At 41.5% G+C, this 19,175-nt stretch overlaps 1 protein-coding gene across 1 annotated transcript in view; it reads left to right on the top strand.

The window, feature by feature from the left end:
* LOC144783416 (uncharacterized) overlaps positions 1-19,175 on the top strand; it is a 182,528-nt gene that overhangs the window by 4,549 nt on the left and 158,804 nt on the right. Inside the window, 1 exon segment of the mRNA XM_078662404.1 lies at positions 7,258-7,336. Within this exon segment, the coding sequence (XP_078518530.1) occupies positions 7,258-7,336 (79 nt within the window).

Genomic DNA, 19,175 nt, shown 5'->3' with positions numbered 1-19,175 from the left:
AACTGCATGAAAGGGGCGTTCCATGGGTGCTGCTTGGGGTGTTTCCCAGCAACATCCAATGCTTTTTGACACTGCCCCAGATTCATGAGAAATCGTAAGTCTGAGACAGTGCCAAAAACCTACGCCTCCCCTGGGGAGGCATAAGGGAGGCACAACAATGAGAAATATCTTTATTTCTCCTCATTTTTCTCTCCTGCAGCACAAATAGAAAGAGGAAAAAGCATCTTGTGATTGTTTTTGTGCAGGATGGTTTCCCTTCCTGCATAAAAATAATAATCCCCGCAATGCAGGCATCCTTGCACCATGGGGCAAAGGTGCCTGCGTTGGCGCACGGCAGCCCATTGCCCGCCAGCACAGGGCAAAAGGACAGGAATTAGTCATATCTATTTGATACGGCGCATTCCTGCCCTTTTCTTTTGCCACAGGGCAGCGCAACAGCAAGGCCTGCTGCGCTGCCCTAGGGCAAAAAAAACATAAACGAGGCCCATAGAAAAAGGAAAAGGAGGAGAAATAATGTGCCTCCTTTTAAACAGCCTCAGAGTTACGATTTCTCGTAAATATGGGGCAGTGTCAAAAAGCCATGAATGAGCGTTACTGGGAATGCCCCCAGCAGCAGCCATTGCAAACCCCTTCAACGCAAAAAAAACTCAGTAAAAGGGAGCAATATTTAAAAGGCAGCATCAAGCAAAAAAGAGTGGGTTAAAGCTCCCTCGTAAATATGGAGCAGGCTCCTGCGCCACCGGAGCGTCACAAAAAGTGACGCACTGGTGGTTGAAGGGGCTTATAAATAAGCCCCTGGGTCCCTTGGAAAAACGAGCATGGACAGTGCAGCACCACAACATTGTCTACAAAAATATAGTCCGCCTCGGCGCATATAGTACTGTGGTGGAATCACCTGAGATGCATTCAGTGCTTGAAATGGAAATATAGAAGTCTAGTACTCACTACCCCAGAGTGCCTGTACACTACCATTAAAAGTGGTGTATATCTGTTGAGAAGTGCAGGCACTCTTCCTCTCAAATTAAAGCAGTGTAGGCACTGAGGGCCCGATTCACACTAACTTAAGACAAAATCCTAAACTTACTACTTTTGGTATTCACAGAAGTTAGGATTTTGACTTAAGACAGACTTAAGACAGACTTAAGACAGACTTAAGACAAAATCCTAACTTGAGTCTGTCTTAAGTCTGTTTTAAGACAAACTTAAGACAAAATCTTAACTTCTGTGAATACCAAAAGTAGTAAGTTCAGGATTTTGTCTTAAGTTCGTTTTGTGAATCGGGCCCTCAGTAACTGAAAGCACCTGCCCATTTAAAGCGCTGGATGCATTCGACCCATCTCTGCTCGTTGTCATGATGGTGCCCTGCACAAGGGCTGGCGAAGTTGGTTCACAACTATTGTACCCTTCAGGACAGGCGCTGCCATGAGGTAAAGCAGCAGGGCGGCGCCCTACGAATGATAATGACTGACTGTAGGGCAGTAATTTGAATTCTTTCAATAGCTGGGCAGTGCTCCAGTCAGCAGAGCACTTTGCCAGGACACACATAAACTCCTTTCATGCCCTCGTCCCCGTCCCGTGCCAGATTCTCGGGATAACCACTTCCTAAACAATTTAAAACTAGATTAATTTAAAGTAAGCTTTGGGCTGATGTGCGTGCACTTGGTTTTACCTCACATACAAGTACACAGAGGAACAAGAGAAGGTTGCTGAAGGCAGCTCAGAGGGTTTGGCCACTGAAGCTAAACTACCCGTGTGCTCTCGCGAGCCTATCGCAAGTTTGAAGTTGACTTTTTAAAAGTAGAAAAAGCTGTACAGTTGAAGCCTCCATATTCGAAGATACAGTTTTTTTATATCCACCAATTATCATTAACAGGGGACCGATAGGGGCAGACAAGTTGCTGCAAATGAAATGTACGAATTAAAGTTTGACTTAACAATGAAATCTAGGAAAGGGCAAACGCACAACGAAAATCCAACGAGGGTATCTGGTGGGTTAACACAGTGAGTTGAGAGCATTAATCAAAGATACGCCTGTAACCTTAAAGTCACTGGTTGGAGAGATGGATCACTCAAGCCTTCATCCTTCTACGGTCGATAAAATGAGCTCCGATGAGATAGGTGAAAAAATTACAAATAAAGGGGCATATTATCAAGCAATAGCGATAATTATTGCTATGCATGGTTAGCGGCTATAATTATATCGCCGTGCTCGACGATTTTTACCGCTGAGATACCTTGATATTATCAAGGTTTATCTCAAAAGCGGTAAAAATTGGCCAAAATGCATGAATATCGCTGTAAAGTCAGCGATATTCATGCATTACCGAGCAAATGCTCTTAGCCATGTTATCCACCTACCATTGGATAACATGGCTAAGAACTGCTCTGGGCAGGCGTTAGCTTTTGGAGAAAATCGCGCTTAGCGCGATTATTTCCAAAAGTAGGTAATAGGAGATAGCGATGTTAGCGACTGTTTCCAGTCGCTAACATCTTGGCACGCCCACTTTGCATGTCATTAGCGATAAATAACGCTGACATGCAAAGTGGGCCTCAAGATGATCGCTATCTCCTACTAGTTGTCGCTAACTGGTGTTAGCGACAGCTAGGTAATAGGGCGATAAAATTATCGCTGCTTTAGCGGGAAAAATTCCCGCTAAAGTGTCGATAAGGCCCTTGGTAATATGCCCCAAAATTAGTTCAGCGCATAGGCACGTTGCGTGTGTGGGTATTTCCCCCTATTTAAATAGTTAAAGACAACATAAACAGTATCACGGGAAACGTGACAACAATTCAAAATCTACCCTGTGAGATTTAAAAGTGTGTTCAATATTTCATGGAGGAAAAAATAGATGTGCACACTTGTAAGTTATGCTGTAATAAGTTTACACTGACGAATATTCGGTTAATAACTTCCCTTTTGTCGTTGCGTTTATGCATGCGTTACTTTATTCCTCTTTTAGGTTCATGTGGAGTTGTCCCTACATTTCAATTGGATTTATTTTTATTTCTTCTAACTTCGGCAAACACTTCTTAAAATAGTTGATCTCGGAGCGCCCTCTAGTGGTTTAAAAAAGAATGATCAATGCAACAACAGGGCAGGAAACGCGACTGAAGCGCGCATTCTACAGGTATCCCGACAGCCATGACAGATTGGGCTGGCGGGGCTCAAAAGCAATGGAGGCTCCATCTTGAGTTGGGTGCCGCCTCTTCTGCCTCACTACTTCAGTCAAAGAGAGCATGCGCTGTTTACCGATACAGGGCCCAAATTCAAGAATTACATAAACCTACACCCAGAGAAGTACTACTTCAAATGGGTGTAGAATTACTATATGACACCTATTTTTAGAAATCAGAAAACATGTACAAGCTATGCCTAGGAATCTAGACCTGTCTCAACTTTTCCGGTTTACTGTGGGAAAAGTTCAAAAATCTGGCATGTAAAAATATACAAATTTTTTTTTGCATATTTATTTAGCGCAAACTCGACCCGAAGGTATTGTAGCGCTTACATGAGCACCGTATTTACATTACACATTCAGGCATGGGGAGATGAAGTGATTTGCCCAGAATCACAGGATGTGGACGTGCCCAGAATCACAGGATGTGGACGCGACCCCGAGGCTCGAACCCTGGTCTCCAGTACCAAAGTCGGCAGTCTAGCCGAAGGACCACATCCTCAATAATCTAAGTGAGTTTTTTATCTAATGTAAAAATATTTTCTTCCTGGAGATACTCTTAGCCTCTTCCATTCCCATCATTAACAGAAGTATATATATGATCTAAGATCATACCTGGAAAACATAATCTTTTCCATTTTGAGAAGGGTTTGGAGACCAGTTTTGTGAAGACCCACAAATCTGCAAGTCTGCAGAAGATCACAAACTCACAGGGAATTCCAGTCCTGTAACACCTAGGGGCACATGCATCAATATTGCATTTTGCGATTCCTTAATTGCGAAAAATAAGGAATCGCAATTAAGGAATTGCAAACTGCAATGCATCAAGAAATCGCTAAAAAAATAGCGATTTCTTAAAATTTCTTACTTGCGATTCTCTAATTGAGAATCGCAATTAAGGAATACCTCTCCATTCATTCCTGTTTGATGCATTGCATTTAAGGAATCTCAATTTGAGATTCCTTAAATGCGATTTCTTAAATTGCGAAAATTACATAAATGTTAATGCATCCCAAAAATAGGAATTGCATTCGCAAACGGCCGAATTTTGCGATTCACACCATTTGCGAATGCAATTTCCATTGATGCATGTGCCCCCTAGATCCCATCCACTCCCTACAGTTGTTAGTAGATTTACTCACAAAAAATGTACTATTAGATAATCACATTGGAGAAGTGTGGCTCAATGGTTAGAGCGGCAGACCCTGAGCCCGAGACCAGGGTTCAATTCCCTGCCTCTGCGGGTCTTGGCTCAAAAATTCCACGGACCTGATAATTCTCGCCTCAGTGCCTATTCCAATCATGGAGTCCCACTCTGCAACTCTGGGCAATAGCTTGCTTAATCTCCACAACGGCCCCCACAACGCTAAGGATGCCTGGCCTCCACCTTGGGGGTGCCCAGGAGTGGACATCTCACAGGGAAAGCCAGGATGGGTTCCACAGCGGTATTCATACAAGCGCCTTGAGACCCTTGTGGGTGAGTAGTGCGCTATACAAGTATCAATTTACATTTACATTTTCTGAATTTCAAAGGTGTTTTTGCACTCACAAATAAGGGTATTAGCCAATGTAAGTCAGACTTACACTTGGAAAAAGCTGCAAGGATCGAGCAATTAGAGAGAGTATTTCCTAATAATTGACACAAAAGCCGGAGAGAACCTCAGAACCCCGATGCTAAGTAAGGGCCCACATTTCAAACCCTCAGGAAGTCTGATAATCTTCCCTATAAAAATCGGATACGGTACAACTCCCGGCCTATAAGTAAGTCTTCAGCCATTTGACTTCTTGTGTTTGAGCTTTGAAAAAGTCGCATTAAGAGACGAAACACGTGTCGGCTGTTCGGCTTTAATATCTACGTGTCAACAATTTGTCAAATCGATTTACTTTTGATCATGACTGTGACATATGGACTTTACAACATTTGGAAAATACATTTTTTGACTGCATGTCTTGCAGTTTGAACTTGTTAATGTGCAGTGCTCGGCTATTGGATTTATGTTTAAGGCTCAAATGATATCAACTTAGTATTACTTCACTGAGACCCCAATAGAGAGGTGCCATGGTGGGTACTCAGACGATATCTTAGTATACCTTTACTGAGACCCCAATAGAGAGGTGCCATGGTCCATACTCGGGTGATATCAACTTACCTTTACTGAGACCCCAATAGAGAGGTGCTATGATCCACGCTTGGCTGATATCATCTTACCTTTACTGAGACCCCAATAGTTTTATTACCCCATGTACAGTCACAGAATATGATCTGGCATCTTACATGCAAAACTATGATCAAGTCTACTTTAAAGACAATAATTGGCCTACAGAAAGAACACATGAAAAGAGAGCGAGCAGCTGCCAGATGTTTCTGTTCGTGTTCTGTTGCATTTATCACTATTTTCTTAGCGAAAAATTCCTCCTTCATCCATTTAGGAAATAAAGATGCATTTTACCCTAATAAAATAGCGCTAAATGCTGGATTATGCTTCTTGAGTAATTCCATATAATCTTGCTGTAATTTTGCATTTTTAAGCTACAGGAAATGATACAAGTTACTCCCACTTCTAATAATACTACATATTGACATATTTAGAGAACGTGTTGTTTTTGCACGTCTAGTTTGGATGCGACGATGCGTTTTACACAAAAAAGAGAAAATAGCGCCAGAAACAGAAGTGCTGTGAATAACAGCTGCTCTCATTCTGTTCGTTGGCATCACTTCCGTGCTCCTACCCTAAAACTGTAGAGTAATTTAAGGAATTTTATGTAACAAGTGAAATGCGAAATTCCTCAATGTATATGAGATTACACCAGTGTCATGGAAATTTCCCCCAGGTCTATTTTAGAGGGTCACACATTCCTCTCAGAGTTATACAATCAAGATTAATTTGTGCTTCCATGGATCAGAATTCAAATTCAAGTCTAAGAAATGGTTACTGTGTATACAATTAACAATTTTGGAATAAAAAGATATACCTTTGTGCTTTACTTAAACTTTTTGGGTACAGGCTTTATTGATACTAGGACATAGAGAAACTTAACTAATATTCCTGTTAATATGAGTGGTATGAACCCGTATATGAGATGCAGCAAGCAACTTCATTACTTTAAAGCTCTGCCCTCGGACATAGGATTCCTGCTGGATGGCCATGTGTTAGAAGAAGAAGCTGAAACATTAAAACCCTTTATGATAGTACATTCATTCACGGTACATGGAGCAAAGAAAAGATGTGTGTGAGCTACTCTCATTAACTGAATGAAGTCTACGATATGGAAATATGACAGCAAATGGAAGATTGTCATCGCTCTTTAAATCTGTTGCCCATCTCCACTCAGTTATATGGTTTTACTCATACCATACTACGCCTGTACTGGAGACGAGCCTCACACCCATAACCTCTGGAGATGGCTGTGAGTAGCACTTAATTCTGTTCTTGATATAGCTGAATCTAACTTGCTGCAGGGGCCTACAGATAGTGAAGGATGTCCTGACTGATACTGACCTGGTAGATTCAAGGAGGATTAGGTAAATCACCCCAAGCCATACTGAGGTTCCCTACAGTAGCCTACTAGGGGAGGAAGGTTTAGAGAGGCACCAACAGGCTAAAATGCCCAGGGGATTGTTGGCTAACCAATAGAATTTCATAAAATGTGTCTGGCTATAGTTGTTTTACTCTTGAATAAGGGTGTCCCAGGAATTGATGAATATGAATTCTCGATTTAGTTGCACATTAATGGCAGTCTGATTAGTTTTGTTTCATCTTTTCTCAGGCACTTATCGCAGAGGGTTTTCCATGCGTCATAGCGGTTGAGGGAACACCACGGAGAACGCTAAATAGAAGTTAATATGAGTGATCAGTGCGGATGAGGAAACTGTAGCCAATGTCCTGTTATTTTCCTGTGGACTTGTTTCTAGCTCTCAGTTATCCTCACTGAAGCCTTGTCCAACTGCGCTCTTCAAGCTTCTACAGCTCAGTGTTAAGTCCTGCTTTAAGTAGTTACCCTATGACATGTGCAGGTAATTACTTGCTTTTGAATACAGATTGCTTTTATTAGAAATATAACCTGTTCCATTTCCTTCCAGGTGCCAGTCTGAGAAAGTGAAGATCATGGCTGCTCAGAAGATTCCATTGCAACTGAGGGACTCCATTGAGAAGATGAAGGTAAACTTCAAGCCGTGGTGCGTGGATGGTCATTGTCTTGGGTGTGACTGAGACAAAATTATTTGTGAAGTCCTTTGCATCTGGATCCTGATTAACTAACTAGGCCTAGGTGGAGTTCACACAGTTCCATTATGCGGAACAACACAAAGTGGCCAAGAAACTCTGCAGCGCTACGCAGATTTCTGCAAGCAGCAGAGTACATTAGATCATGCAGTTCTGTTAATTCTTTCTGCACCAGTCCTGCCTCTTTCTGCACCACTCTTCCCTATTTGTGCAACTCCCTTGCCTCTTTCTGCACCCCTGTTCCCTGTTTCGGCACCTTTCCTGCCTGTTTCTGCACATATCTTGCCTCTTTCTGTACCTCTGTTGCTTCTTTCTGCACTTCTCTTGCTCTTTCTGCATACTTCACGGTTCTTTCAGCCCCTCTGTTGCTTCTTTCAGCAATTCTCTTGCCTCTTTCTGCAATTCTCTTCCTTCTTTCTGAACCCCTCTTGCCTCTTTCTGTACCTCTCTTGCCTCTTTGTGCACCCCGCCTACCTTTTTCAGCACCCCTTGTGCCTCTTTGTGCACACCTGTTGGTTCGTTCAGCACCTCTTTTGGTTCTTTCTGCACTTTTATTGCTCTTTGTACAACCTTTGGGCTGTCGTATGTTAGAGCAGCATGCGGCAGGTTAGGGCGTCCTGAAATGTATTTATCACCACAGGGCATCAGGAAAGAGGACGTAGGGTGGATCAAGCTCAATTTTCGCAATTTGTTGGAGGCAGAGAGGGAGGAGGTAGAATTTAGAAAACCTATGGTGAGATCTATCTATGGCCTATCAACCTCTCTAGTGATTGAACCGTACTTGAAGTATGTCACCAAGCCCTTCGATCACTTTCTTCTGGTCAGATTTCGGTTCAACCATATCCATCTTACGTTGGGCGTATACCCTAAATGGGGGAAACCAGAAGATACAGCACCATGTACATGTGACAGCTTTTCCCCACAGGACACGCTCCACCTAGTAATGTTCTGTGAGCATAACTCGGTGGCTCGCAAACATTTTTTATACCCAATCCTGAGGGAACTTGGTTTTGTCCAGGTAAGACCTGCCCTCCTACACTTACAAATGCTTGGTTCTGTCCGGGTCACCTACAGCGTAGCCGTTTTTTTGGTGGCAGCAGCCCGCCTGAATAAAAGGAGACTACTGCACTTATAATTATTTTGTAAGATTAAATGGGGTTATGGTCATTAAATCAATATACCCAATAATGCACTTTGTATGGACTTAAATTGCCGTCGGCCAAGGATTCTATGATATTTGGTTTGATATTGCATAATTTTTAAACAAACTTTTAATGTATTTTAGGTGTAGGTTTTATGAACTGAATTGTAATAACTAAACATGTATTTAATTTCTAACATACATTTGCAATGTGCGGAAGATGATGTTTTGTACTGCTTTTTATGGTTTTAACTAATCAAAATAAAGAACTTTGACTGACTGACTGACTGAGTTAGAGGTAGTTTTAATCCCTCTGCCTGATTATGTACTAAGGTCTTACAGGGGAGGTCATGCCAATCACAGGGGTACCCCAACCCATAGTGTACCTTATTGTATGTTGGTGTCTTTCAGCATAGGACTGGCTCTGGGCTGGTCAGAGTCAGTTACCACCAGTACCAGTCAGCAAAAAGTTGGGGGCAGACTGTGTGTTTGCAACAAGGCCTCTTTTTGCACCTCTGTTGGTTCTTTCTGCATATGTATTGCTTCGTTCTGCACTTTTATTCGTCTTTCTCGACTTGTGTTGCCTCGTTCTGCATTTCCTTTGCTTCTTGCTTCTTTCTGCGCCTTTCTTCCTCTTCCTTCACGTGTCCTACCTCTGTAGGCGTAGTTAGAAATTAGCATTTAAAAAAACCTTGAAATTCACTGGAAAAACTATAGGTTTCAGGGATGTTATAGTTAGAAAGGATCATTAAAAAAACCTTTGAAAGTCACTAAAAAAACATAGATTTCAGGGACATTATAGTTAGAAATTAACATTTAAAAAGCCATAAAAATGCACTGAAAAAAAACATAGGTTTCAGGGACGTTATAGTTAGAAATTAGCATTTAAAAATCCATAGAAATTCACTGGAAAAAACCATAGGTTTCAGGGACGTTATATTTAGTTGGACTTTTAACGCGTACAAAACCAGAGAAATAAGTAGGCCTGGGCGGCAAATTCCGTTCCGCTCGCGGAATTTGGGTAATTTTGCATTCCGCGTAGAATACGAAATTGCCAAAAATTCTGCTTTCCGCGACTTTGCGAAATTTTTTGCTTGTTTGCGTTCTCAAAATGAGGAAAAAAGCATTGCGAACAAGCAATTCCACGTGTTTGTGGAATTTCTGCGTGTTCACGGAGATTTTTTACCGTTTCGCTGAGATTTGCATAACGCGATTACACAAATTCCGCCCAACCCTAGAAATAAGGCTGTTATAGTTAGTTGAGCTAACTATAACCCCCGCAATGCACTGCTGATGATGTCACATGTAACATCATTCATGACATGGGCTGTAACATCACCGATGACATCTTAAATGACATCACTGATGACTAAGGGTGGGCGGAGAGCTCCGCTCTGCTCTGCCCGTTGAGTGTGCAGAGTTTTGCCTACTTCGTGCTCTGCGAAGTAGGCGGAGTAGGCAAAACTCCGCAGCGGAGTGGAATTGACCAGCCCCGCGCCTCCCACCCGCCCTACTGACAACTATCTTACAAGCTTAAAAAAACACGATGTAAAGTAGTAAGACGCCTTACCTGAGCTGCGGCGTCCCCAGGCTGCCCTCTTCCTCCAACTTGTGAAGTACTCCTTTGCCTCTGCCGTACGACCGGTGGGTCCAGGAGGGTGTCGCTGACTCAGAGACTAGAACTGTGCCTCGTTTTCTGCCTTTCAGCGATGCACGTGTGAAAGGAACAATTTCTGAACAAGAAAGTGACAATCTTTTGCAGGAAGCTGTGCCACCGTCAATCCGATTGGACACTACAGAGCCTGAACTCCTGTTCCAAGACCAGACATTACCTGGAAAAAGACGCTATAACCTGAGGCCGAGAACAATGGATTAATAAAAAAAAAAATTCCTTTTCATTGCTATATTTAAAAGTGCAGCTCTCTCATCTGAGAAACTTTTTTATTTTTGTTTTTCGAACCACCATCCGGGTTCAGCTGTAGGGTCGCGGTTGGCCAAGTCTTTGGGGTGCAGCCAAAGACGTTAGGTTGACGGTTCTGGTTGGTCTAAGGGAGTTGCCCTGCACTGACAGAAGCATTCCTTAGCATAGAACACCCTACCACCGTGAGCAGCAATTAGAGAGGATGGAGATTTTGTGAAGGGTTTTCTGCCGTTTTGGGGACCCATGGTTAACAGCAGGAACATAAGGAAATTGACAAGGGTGGTTGAGTCCACTGTAGTTGAAACTGCCGGTGCCCTTAGTAACTTGACTGCTGAGCTCCAGTCGGACCGTCTTATGACCCTTCAGTACAGGGTCGCGTTAGACGTCATACTTGCAGACCGCGGTGGGGTATGTAAAGTGCTCCAATCAAGTTGCTGTGTTTTCATTCCAGATAACGCTCCAACAGTGTACCAGGCCATTTCCAAACTGCACAAGATCTCCGACTCTATTCATGTGGATAAAGGAGATTGGTCATTGATGGGGTGGTTCTGGGAACTGATATCCGCCTGGGGATGGAGAATTCTGATGGTCATTGGGATGATCTTAGCCATTCTTTTCCTGTTCTGTCTGTGCGTACAGTGTGCTCCTGCTATATGTGGCCTCTGTGCTACATCGTGTGAATGGTCAACTGTAAAATAAGGAATGTTTGCCTAAAGCATAATATTTTGTATAAAAGAGAAGACTGGCTTTGTAAGTTTGAGCAGTCTCCTGAGAATATACACCGTGTTGTACTTCTAGCATACCTGTTACTGGCTGCAGCCAACAAAATCGATCTTTGACTTCACCTAGAAGACTCTGTGTTTCTGTAGTCTGAAACAGGAAGAACTCGAAGTCTTAGGGTGTTCTCCCTGGCACCGCTGGGTTCTGAAAGTCCAGAATTTTCAGTACCACACTTGGCTTCTTGATGACAACTGCGCATGCGCGGGCACCCACGCATGCGCCCACTCTTGTGCATTTCTTTCGAGACGGAGTTTGTTTTAAACTTTGTGGTGCCACGCGTAGCCCCACTATGCCCACTATGCCTAGGGTTACTGATGACATCACTGATGACATCATCCACGTGATAATCTGATGCACCTCCTCACTCCCTAATGTAACCTTTGATACACCCACTCTAAAATACAGACTACCATTTTCGAAACCATAGACACGCCAATACCAGTTACTACATACCCACTCACTGATTCCTAGTTTTATACACACTTCCACTCATTCACCCGTACAGTCACTCATACATGCAGTCACTTATCATTTGCACTCATACACCTATACAGACCCTCACACATTGCCACTCATCCATAGAGTTACTCACACACCTAGTCAGTCATGAAAAGAATCAAACACACTCCTATTTTCTAACCTATAAAGTTCTACACAAACCACCTCACTTATTTATACAGATACTAACACATACTTACTCTCTTATACACTCACTGATACAAGCACACACTCATCTATACAGCCACTCTCACAATCACTCACTCTCACATATAGTCATTTATATACTCCAACACTCGCATATACTGCCTTTCACATATGTAGTTACTCACACATGTACCACTGAGACATCCATTCACTCACCAGCACACCCATACACACACTCACCCACCCATATAGCCCTTCACAGAGGCACTCTTGAACTCATACACCCAGTGAATCACCCACTCACACATCTATGCACAGACTCACGTACCCTCACCCACACAGACACTCATGCACCCATACAGATACTCAGAAATCCAATCAATAACCCATATAGACATTCATGTAGCTACTCCGCAACCCATGCAGCCACTCACACTCCAACTGACAGACTGATACAGACATTCACAGTTAGTCATTACCCATGTTAAATCACTCACTTATACAGTCAGTCACAACCTACTAAATAATCCATTCAGATACTTATAGACCCACTCATTCTTCAATACACCTTGGCCTATATATATATATATATATATATATATATTCACTGAAAAAACCATAGGTTTCACCGCAGTTATAGTTAGGAATTAGCATTTAAAAAACCTATTAAATTCACTGAAAAAACCATAGGTTTTACACCAGTTATAGTTAGCTGGAAATTTTACTCGCATAAAACCATTAAAATTCCCACGTTATAGTTAGTTGGACTCACTATAACTTGCGCGTGCAATGCACTGCTGATGACGTCACATATTACATCACTCATGACATGGTCAGTGACATCACTCATGACATCACTGATCACACCATCCAGTGAATGTGTGTCTTTTTGAAAAATAAATATTAGTGAGTAATGTTTAAATATTTAAATATATGTATTAATGTTTCACTTTGTGTATAAGTGGCTGCATGGGTTGGTGAGTAGCTACATGTGTAGGTATATGGGTTATTAGATTTTTTTTAAATATCAATATGAGTGTCTATATGTTTGGTGGGGGTGTTACTTAGCACATAGATGCATGAATGACTGACTCTCTCAATGTATGTGTTTTGAAGACAGCATATGTGCAGGACTGTATGGGTGGATGAGTGTGTATATGTGTGTGTTAGTGAGTGAATAACTGTCTCACTAGTGTCTTTATCAGTAACTACATATGTTTTAATCTAGTATATGTGAATATTGATGTATATAAGTGAGTATATGTGAGAGTGAGGGATTCTAAAAGTTCCTGTTTAAATTAGTATGTGTTTCTATAAGTGATTGTTTAAGAGAGTAAGTATGTGTAAGTTTCCTTAGAAGTAAAGTGGTAGTGTGTGTATAGCTGTATATGCTAATGAATGGATGTTCAATAGTTTATTTGCATGTGTGAGTATGTGTGTGAGTAACTTTTGGATGCCTGTCAGTGTGTAACAGGATGTATAGGTGTATCACTACATATGATGAGTGAGTATATGTATGAGTGACTATATAGAACTGTTGGTGAATGAGTGGATGTATATATAGATGGTGGAATTATTGAATTGGTTGTTGTAACTGGTATGGGTATCTCCATTTTTTTGAAAATTTTAGTTTCTATTTTTGAACATGTGTTTCAAGGGTTACATTACAGTGAAAGGAGGATGGTGTCATCAGTGATGTCATGAGTGATGTCACTGACCATGTCATGAGTGATGTAATATGTGATGTCATCAGCAGTGCATTGCACGCGCAAGTTATAGTGAGTCCAACTAACTATAACGTGGGAATTTCAATGGTTTTATGCGAGTAAAATTTCCAGCTAACTATAACTGGTGTAAAACCTATGGTTTTTTCAGTGAATTTAATAGGTTTTTTAAATGCTAATTCCTAACTATAACTGGGGTGAAACCTATGGTTTTTTCAGTGAATTTCATAGGTTTTTTTAATAGCAAATATCTATAGGTAAGAAAGTAATAATTTTTATAATAAATTTTAAATAGTGTAAATATATATATTTTTTTTATTGTTTGCCCTGGTACGCGCCCCGGAGCGCTCCCGGGGCGCGTACCGGTGAACGCACTGGTAACCGCAATGTTACGGCGCGCCCCGGGGCGCGTCCCGAGAGCGCTATTCCCGCGAACGTAAACAACATCATGACGTTTCGCGTAGTCGCGTGATGCGTCATATGACGCACTGCGTAAGCGCACCCGGAATAACGCGATCGCATACGATCGCGCAACGTCATGACGCGCTTACGCGACGCACCCCGGGGCGCGCCCCGGGGCACGTAGCGTAAGCGCGTCGGGTCATGTGATCTGAAAATAACACTTTTCATTGGTGCAGATCAGTTTTGGTTTCCAAATTATGAAAGCTTGGATCATGTGACTTGAAAATAACACTTTTCATTGGTCCAGAACACTTTTTTTTTCAAATGATGAAAGCCCCCACCTTTTTCCTCACTCTGACTTTCTACTTTGAGAGAGGAAGACCTGTATCTGATTCTGGCAATGGCATCATTTGTAGCTGCAGCTGGTGGACCCCCTCCACCACCACAACCACCTAGAAAGGAAGGACCACCATCCCAGTTCCTTGTCCCTGAACAAGAAGAGGATGAGGAGGAAGAACAGGAGGAGGAGGAACAACCCAGGCAATTTTTGCCTGAAGAGCCAAGACAGAGTCACATAAAAGTGCATTTTATTTGGGACTTCTTCTCCCACCCTCCTGGGCAGAAGAAAGTGAATGCCCCTAAAGTTAAGTGCCTTATTTGCGGAGATATTCTTTCCAGGGGCAATCCCAAGAAGAAATATTCATTCGGCAATTATACTATGTTGCGCCACATGCAAAGGTTGCATCCTAATAATCTTGCTCAAGCAGAGGTTCGTGCCATGGCGCAAAATCAGAAGAATCCACAGCCCAGCACCTCCTCTGCCAAAGTATCACATGCAGCACCTGAAGGACGGCAAATGGTGCCCAATGTTCAAAAAAATGTTGTCAGTCTCAAATTTGTATGTGTCTTCTGTGGCAAGACACTGTGCTATGGGGAACTAAGCGTGATCTTAATAAGCAATGCGGTGGAAAACCATCAATGTAACCAAAAGAAGAAGCAATAAATCTTTTTTTTTTGCTCCTGTTGAGCCATTTGTAATTCCTTTTTTTGTTGTTCCCCCAAAAAAACACCAAAAAATTATAAAAGTGTTCAAAAAATCAAAAAAAAATTGTTCAGAAAAATAATAAAAAAATATAAAGCAACAAAAACATTAAAAAAAAGTTCTTTTCAGAACTACCTCCCATTTTTGAAAAATTACAAAAAATTTTAGCACTCTTGACTTCATTTTTCTCATGGGTTCGCTTCCCGGTGCGCACACCGGTGAGCGCCCCGTTAGCGCAATCAAAAAGAAAAAAAAAACAAGAGAAGGAGAGCATAAGAGAACGAGAAAGAGAGAGTAATGTTAAGAGACAGACAGCAAGAGGGAGCAACACAGAGGTACTGTGTAATACATAGTAAAACAGTGTAAAAGATATAAGAAAATGTAAGAGAGAAAATGAAAAAAATATAAGGCTGTGAAACAAAGAAAGAGAGAAGAAGAATACTAAAGCAGAGGCACATGCAACACCTTTGTTTCACCCCATGGCGTGCCTCAGGGCTCAATTTTGAGTCCGCTATTTTTTAACCTGTATCTTCGCCCCCTCGCCGATCTAGCAGAGCGAGTAGGTCTAGAACTCATGACCTATGCGGATGATTCGCAGATTATCTTTTCTCTTACCAACTCAGAGCCTTCATCCCCCTCTGCGCTGAAACTAGGTCTTCACGAAGTCTTCAGCTGGATGTCAACCAACCAGCTGAAGCTCAACGGGGAGAAGACGGAGATCCTTCTCCTTGGTAAAAACAGAGACCTGTGGCAGGATATCCACTGGCCGCCATCTTTGGGCGCTTTTCCTATCCCGGCGACCCAGGTCAGAAACCTTGGGGTGTGCATTGATGACTCACTATCAATGAAACAGCAGGTTAATAAAGTGGCTGGCACCTGTTTCACCATCCTTAAATGGCTGTGGAAGATTATCTGGATGCTGCCTGTTGATACCCAGAAGACCATAGTCAACTCACTTATTACATCTAGGCTTGACTACGGTAACATCTTATACCTGGGTTCCAACTTAGCCGTGACCAGGCGGCTTCAGCTAGTCCAGAACTTCGCAGCCAGGCTGCTGTGTAAAATCCCTAGGACAGCAAGGATTTCCAAGCACCTTAAAGACCTACACTGGCTCAGGGTTGAGAACCGGGTTCGGTTCAAAGCCTTGACCTACATGTTTAAGATCAGGGCAGAAACCGCACCAAAATATTTGCAAAAACTAGTCAGGCCCTACTCCCCTGTACGCAATCTTCGCTCTTCAAATGGAGCAAATTTTGTGGTCCCTAGATTTAAACTGGCCAGAATGGGAGGGAAATCATTTTCCCATCTGGGTCCAGTCCTCTGGAACTTCCTTCCTCTAGCTTTACGGAAAGAGGAGAACTTTGCCAGCTTTAAGAAAGGCGCTAAAACCTGGCTTTTCAACAAATAATTATGGTCTTTGGTTGCGTTGCTTTCTGCGTTGTTTGGTCTCTTAGTCCTGGCGCCGGGAAACCCTTTGTGGGTATCTGTGCGCACTATAAATGCAAAAAATAAATAAATATAAATAAATGTGAGTGGCTGTAAAGAGTAAAAGGAAAGAGAAAAAATTATGTACAAATAAAAGGTAATAACGGAACCAGATTTAAATAACACTGGTGAGGGAGAGAGAGAAAAAAGTAGTGTGCATAACTAAAGAGGGATGAAATAAGATGGATAGAATCGACTAAAGTTAAAACATGTGGATTGACAGAGAGAAAAAACTGAAAGAAGAAAAGAAGAAGTAACAGAAAGGGAATAATTGAAGCAGCAAAGAAATGTAAATAACGTAGTGTGCTTGAACTTCAGGGAGAAAGCATAATGAACAAGTAGTGAAAGAGTGAAGAGACAGAGACAATTACAGTAAGAGAGACGGACTGAGTGAACGGGAGTGAGGAACTGTGAGAACAGAGGGACTGAGAAAAGGAGTGGAAGGAGTGCAGTAAGTAAATCACCCACACAACACAACAGCTACCCTACCTCAAAGCACTCTAAAATATTATTTTACTGTTTCTCTTGGTTTTCCCCTTGTTACGCTCCCCGGTGCGCTACCCATAGTATAAGTAAAGAGGGGTGAAAGAGGGAGAAATATTGAATTAGGATAACACATGGGGAGTGACAAAGAGAGAGGACAAAGAGAGTAAAGGAAACAGTACCTGAATGGGCTTGAGTAAAACAGCAAAAAAAGATAAGTAATGCAGTGTGTGTGACTTACAGCGAGTCAGTGGGTGTAGGTCGGAGTGTGGGTGTGTAAGGTGTGTCTGTGGGTGTGGTTGTTTGGAGTGTTTTGGTGTGGGTAGAGATGAGGGTGTGTGAAATATGTGTGAGAAGTGTATGAGTGTGGGGTGTATATGTGTTCGATGTATGTGTGTGTATGGAATGTGTGTGTGTGTTTGAGGAGTGTGTGTGGGAGGATTTTTTGTGTGTATGAGGTGTGTGTGTGTGGTGTGTGTGGGGTGTATGTTACAGGTGTGTGTATGCGTTGGGAGGGGGATGAGGTATATGTGTAGGAGTAAGGTGAATAATTAAGAAAAAGAGAATTAGTGAAGAAGCAAAGGAAGGGAACAGAGGGTAAGTGAAGTAAAGAATAGGGATCAAAAGAAGTTGAATATGAGAGGGTAAATAGGGAAAGGGGAGTAAACATGGAGAATAAGAATAAGTGAGAGAAGCAGAGTAAAAACACAGGAGTGAGGTAGATTGAGAACATGTTAGTGACCTTAAAGCAAAGGGTGATAACAAACTACATTTTTTTAGTCATACTTACCATATAATAAATGTAACTTTAATTTTTTTACTACAGTTGGTATCTGTGAAAGAGAGAAGAAAAAATAAGTTATAATTAGTAAAATATGTATTTTAAATTAAAAGATACAAATGAAGAGGTTAAAAATCATAACACTCTATTTAGAAATAAAGTTAGAGTGAAGAACACAGAAAGGGAAATAAACTAAGGTAGAAGGACAAAAAGAGGGAAAAAGAAATAGAAGGAGAGCAAATTACAAAGAGTAAGGCATATAGATTCACTGAGAAAAAGAGAGAGAAGAACAGAGAAATGAACTGAAGGTAAGAAAGATACTAAAACAATGTGAGTTAGCAAAACTAAATCAGGAAACAGAAGTAAGTAAAAAGATAATGACTGAGACAGAAAACAGTCTAATTAAGGATGCATTTAGAAGAATGAGGAATAGAAGATAACTGAGAGTAAGTGAAGAACAGTCATAGAGTGAAAGGATAAAGGGAGACAGGATAATATACAACGATTGAAGGAAATGGACTGAGGAAGTTATAAGGTAGACACACTAAGAGAAAAACTGAGTGAGGTGGAGTACAATGAGTGAGAAAAGGAAATGAGTAAGTGAGGAAAAAGAAGGAAAGAGAGGAGAAGACGACTAAAACAGTGGTACTGAGAAAAAATATTTTGGTGATGAAAGTAAAGAGAAGGACATTGAAAGAATGGAAATGAAGGATAGTAATGGGACCAGAGTAAAAGAAATGGGATGAAGAACGATGAGAAAGGAGCAGTGAAGTTGTTGTAAAAGAAGTGATAGAAGGTATATAAACACAAGTGAACATAACACAAGTAGAGTGAGGCACTGAGGACATAGAAGTAGTGAACGAAAAACAGAGAGAAGGGGTCAAAAGTAAGGAGCAAACAAAGATAAGCTAAGGAGAGTGGGTGATTTATAGTGATAGAGTGCAATAATACTGCTGAGTGAGTAAACAGGAATTACTAAAAGAGCAAAGGAGGAAAATACGGAAAAGAAAAGAAAAGCAGAAAGACTGAAAGCTGAAAATTTATGCAAGGGAGAGACGGGATAAACACAGTTGAAATGAAAATGAGGGATTGTCAAAGAAGTGGAGTAAGGGAACGGGGGTTACAGAGAGTGAGAGAAAGACATTATAATTGAGTAAAAAGAGGTGAAAGAGGATGGAAAAAGGAAAGTAAATGTCAGAGAATGGAATACAATTTAATTTACACAATCCAAAATATAAAATAACTTGTACAACATGTTACAAAGTTTATTTTTGCTGTTCTCAGAATATATTGAATTTCACTTAAAAGAGTGAGTTCAAATTACTCATCATATGACAGCGGGAAAAAAACACAATCTAAAAGATTGTGT

This window comes from Lissotriton helveticus, chromosome 9, assembly GCF_964261635.1.
Source record: "Lissotriton helveticus chromosome 9, aLisHel1.1, whole genome shotgun sequence".
NCBI lineage: Eukaryota > Metazoa > Chordata > Amphibia > Caudata > Salamandridae > Lissotriton > Lissotriton helveticus.
The sequence above is the reverse complement of the archived record's forward strand: the minus strand, read 5'-3'. Positions and strand labels throughout refer to the sequence as shown.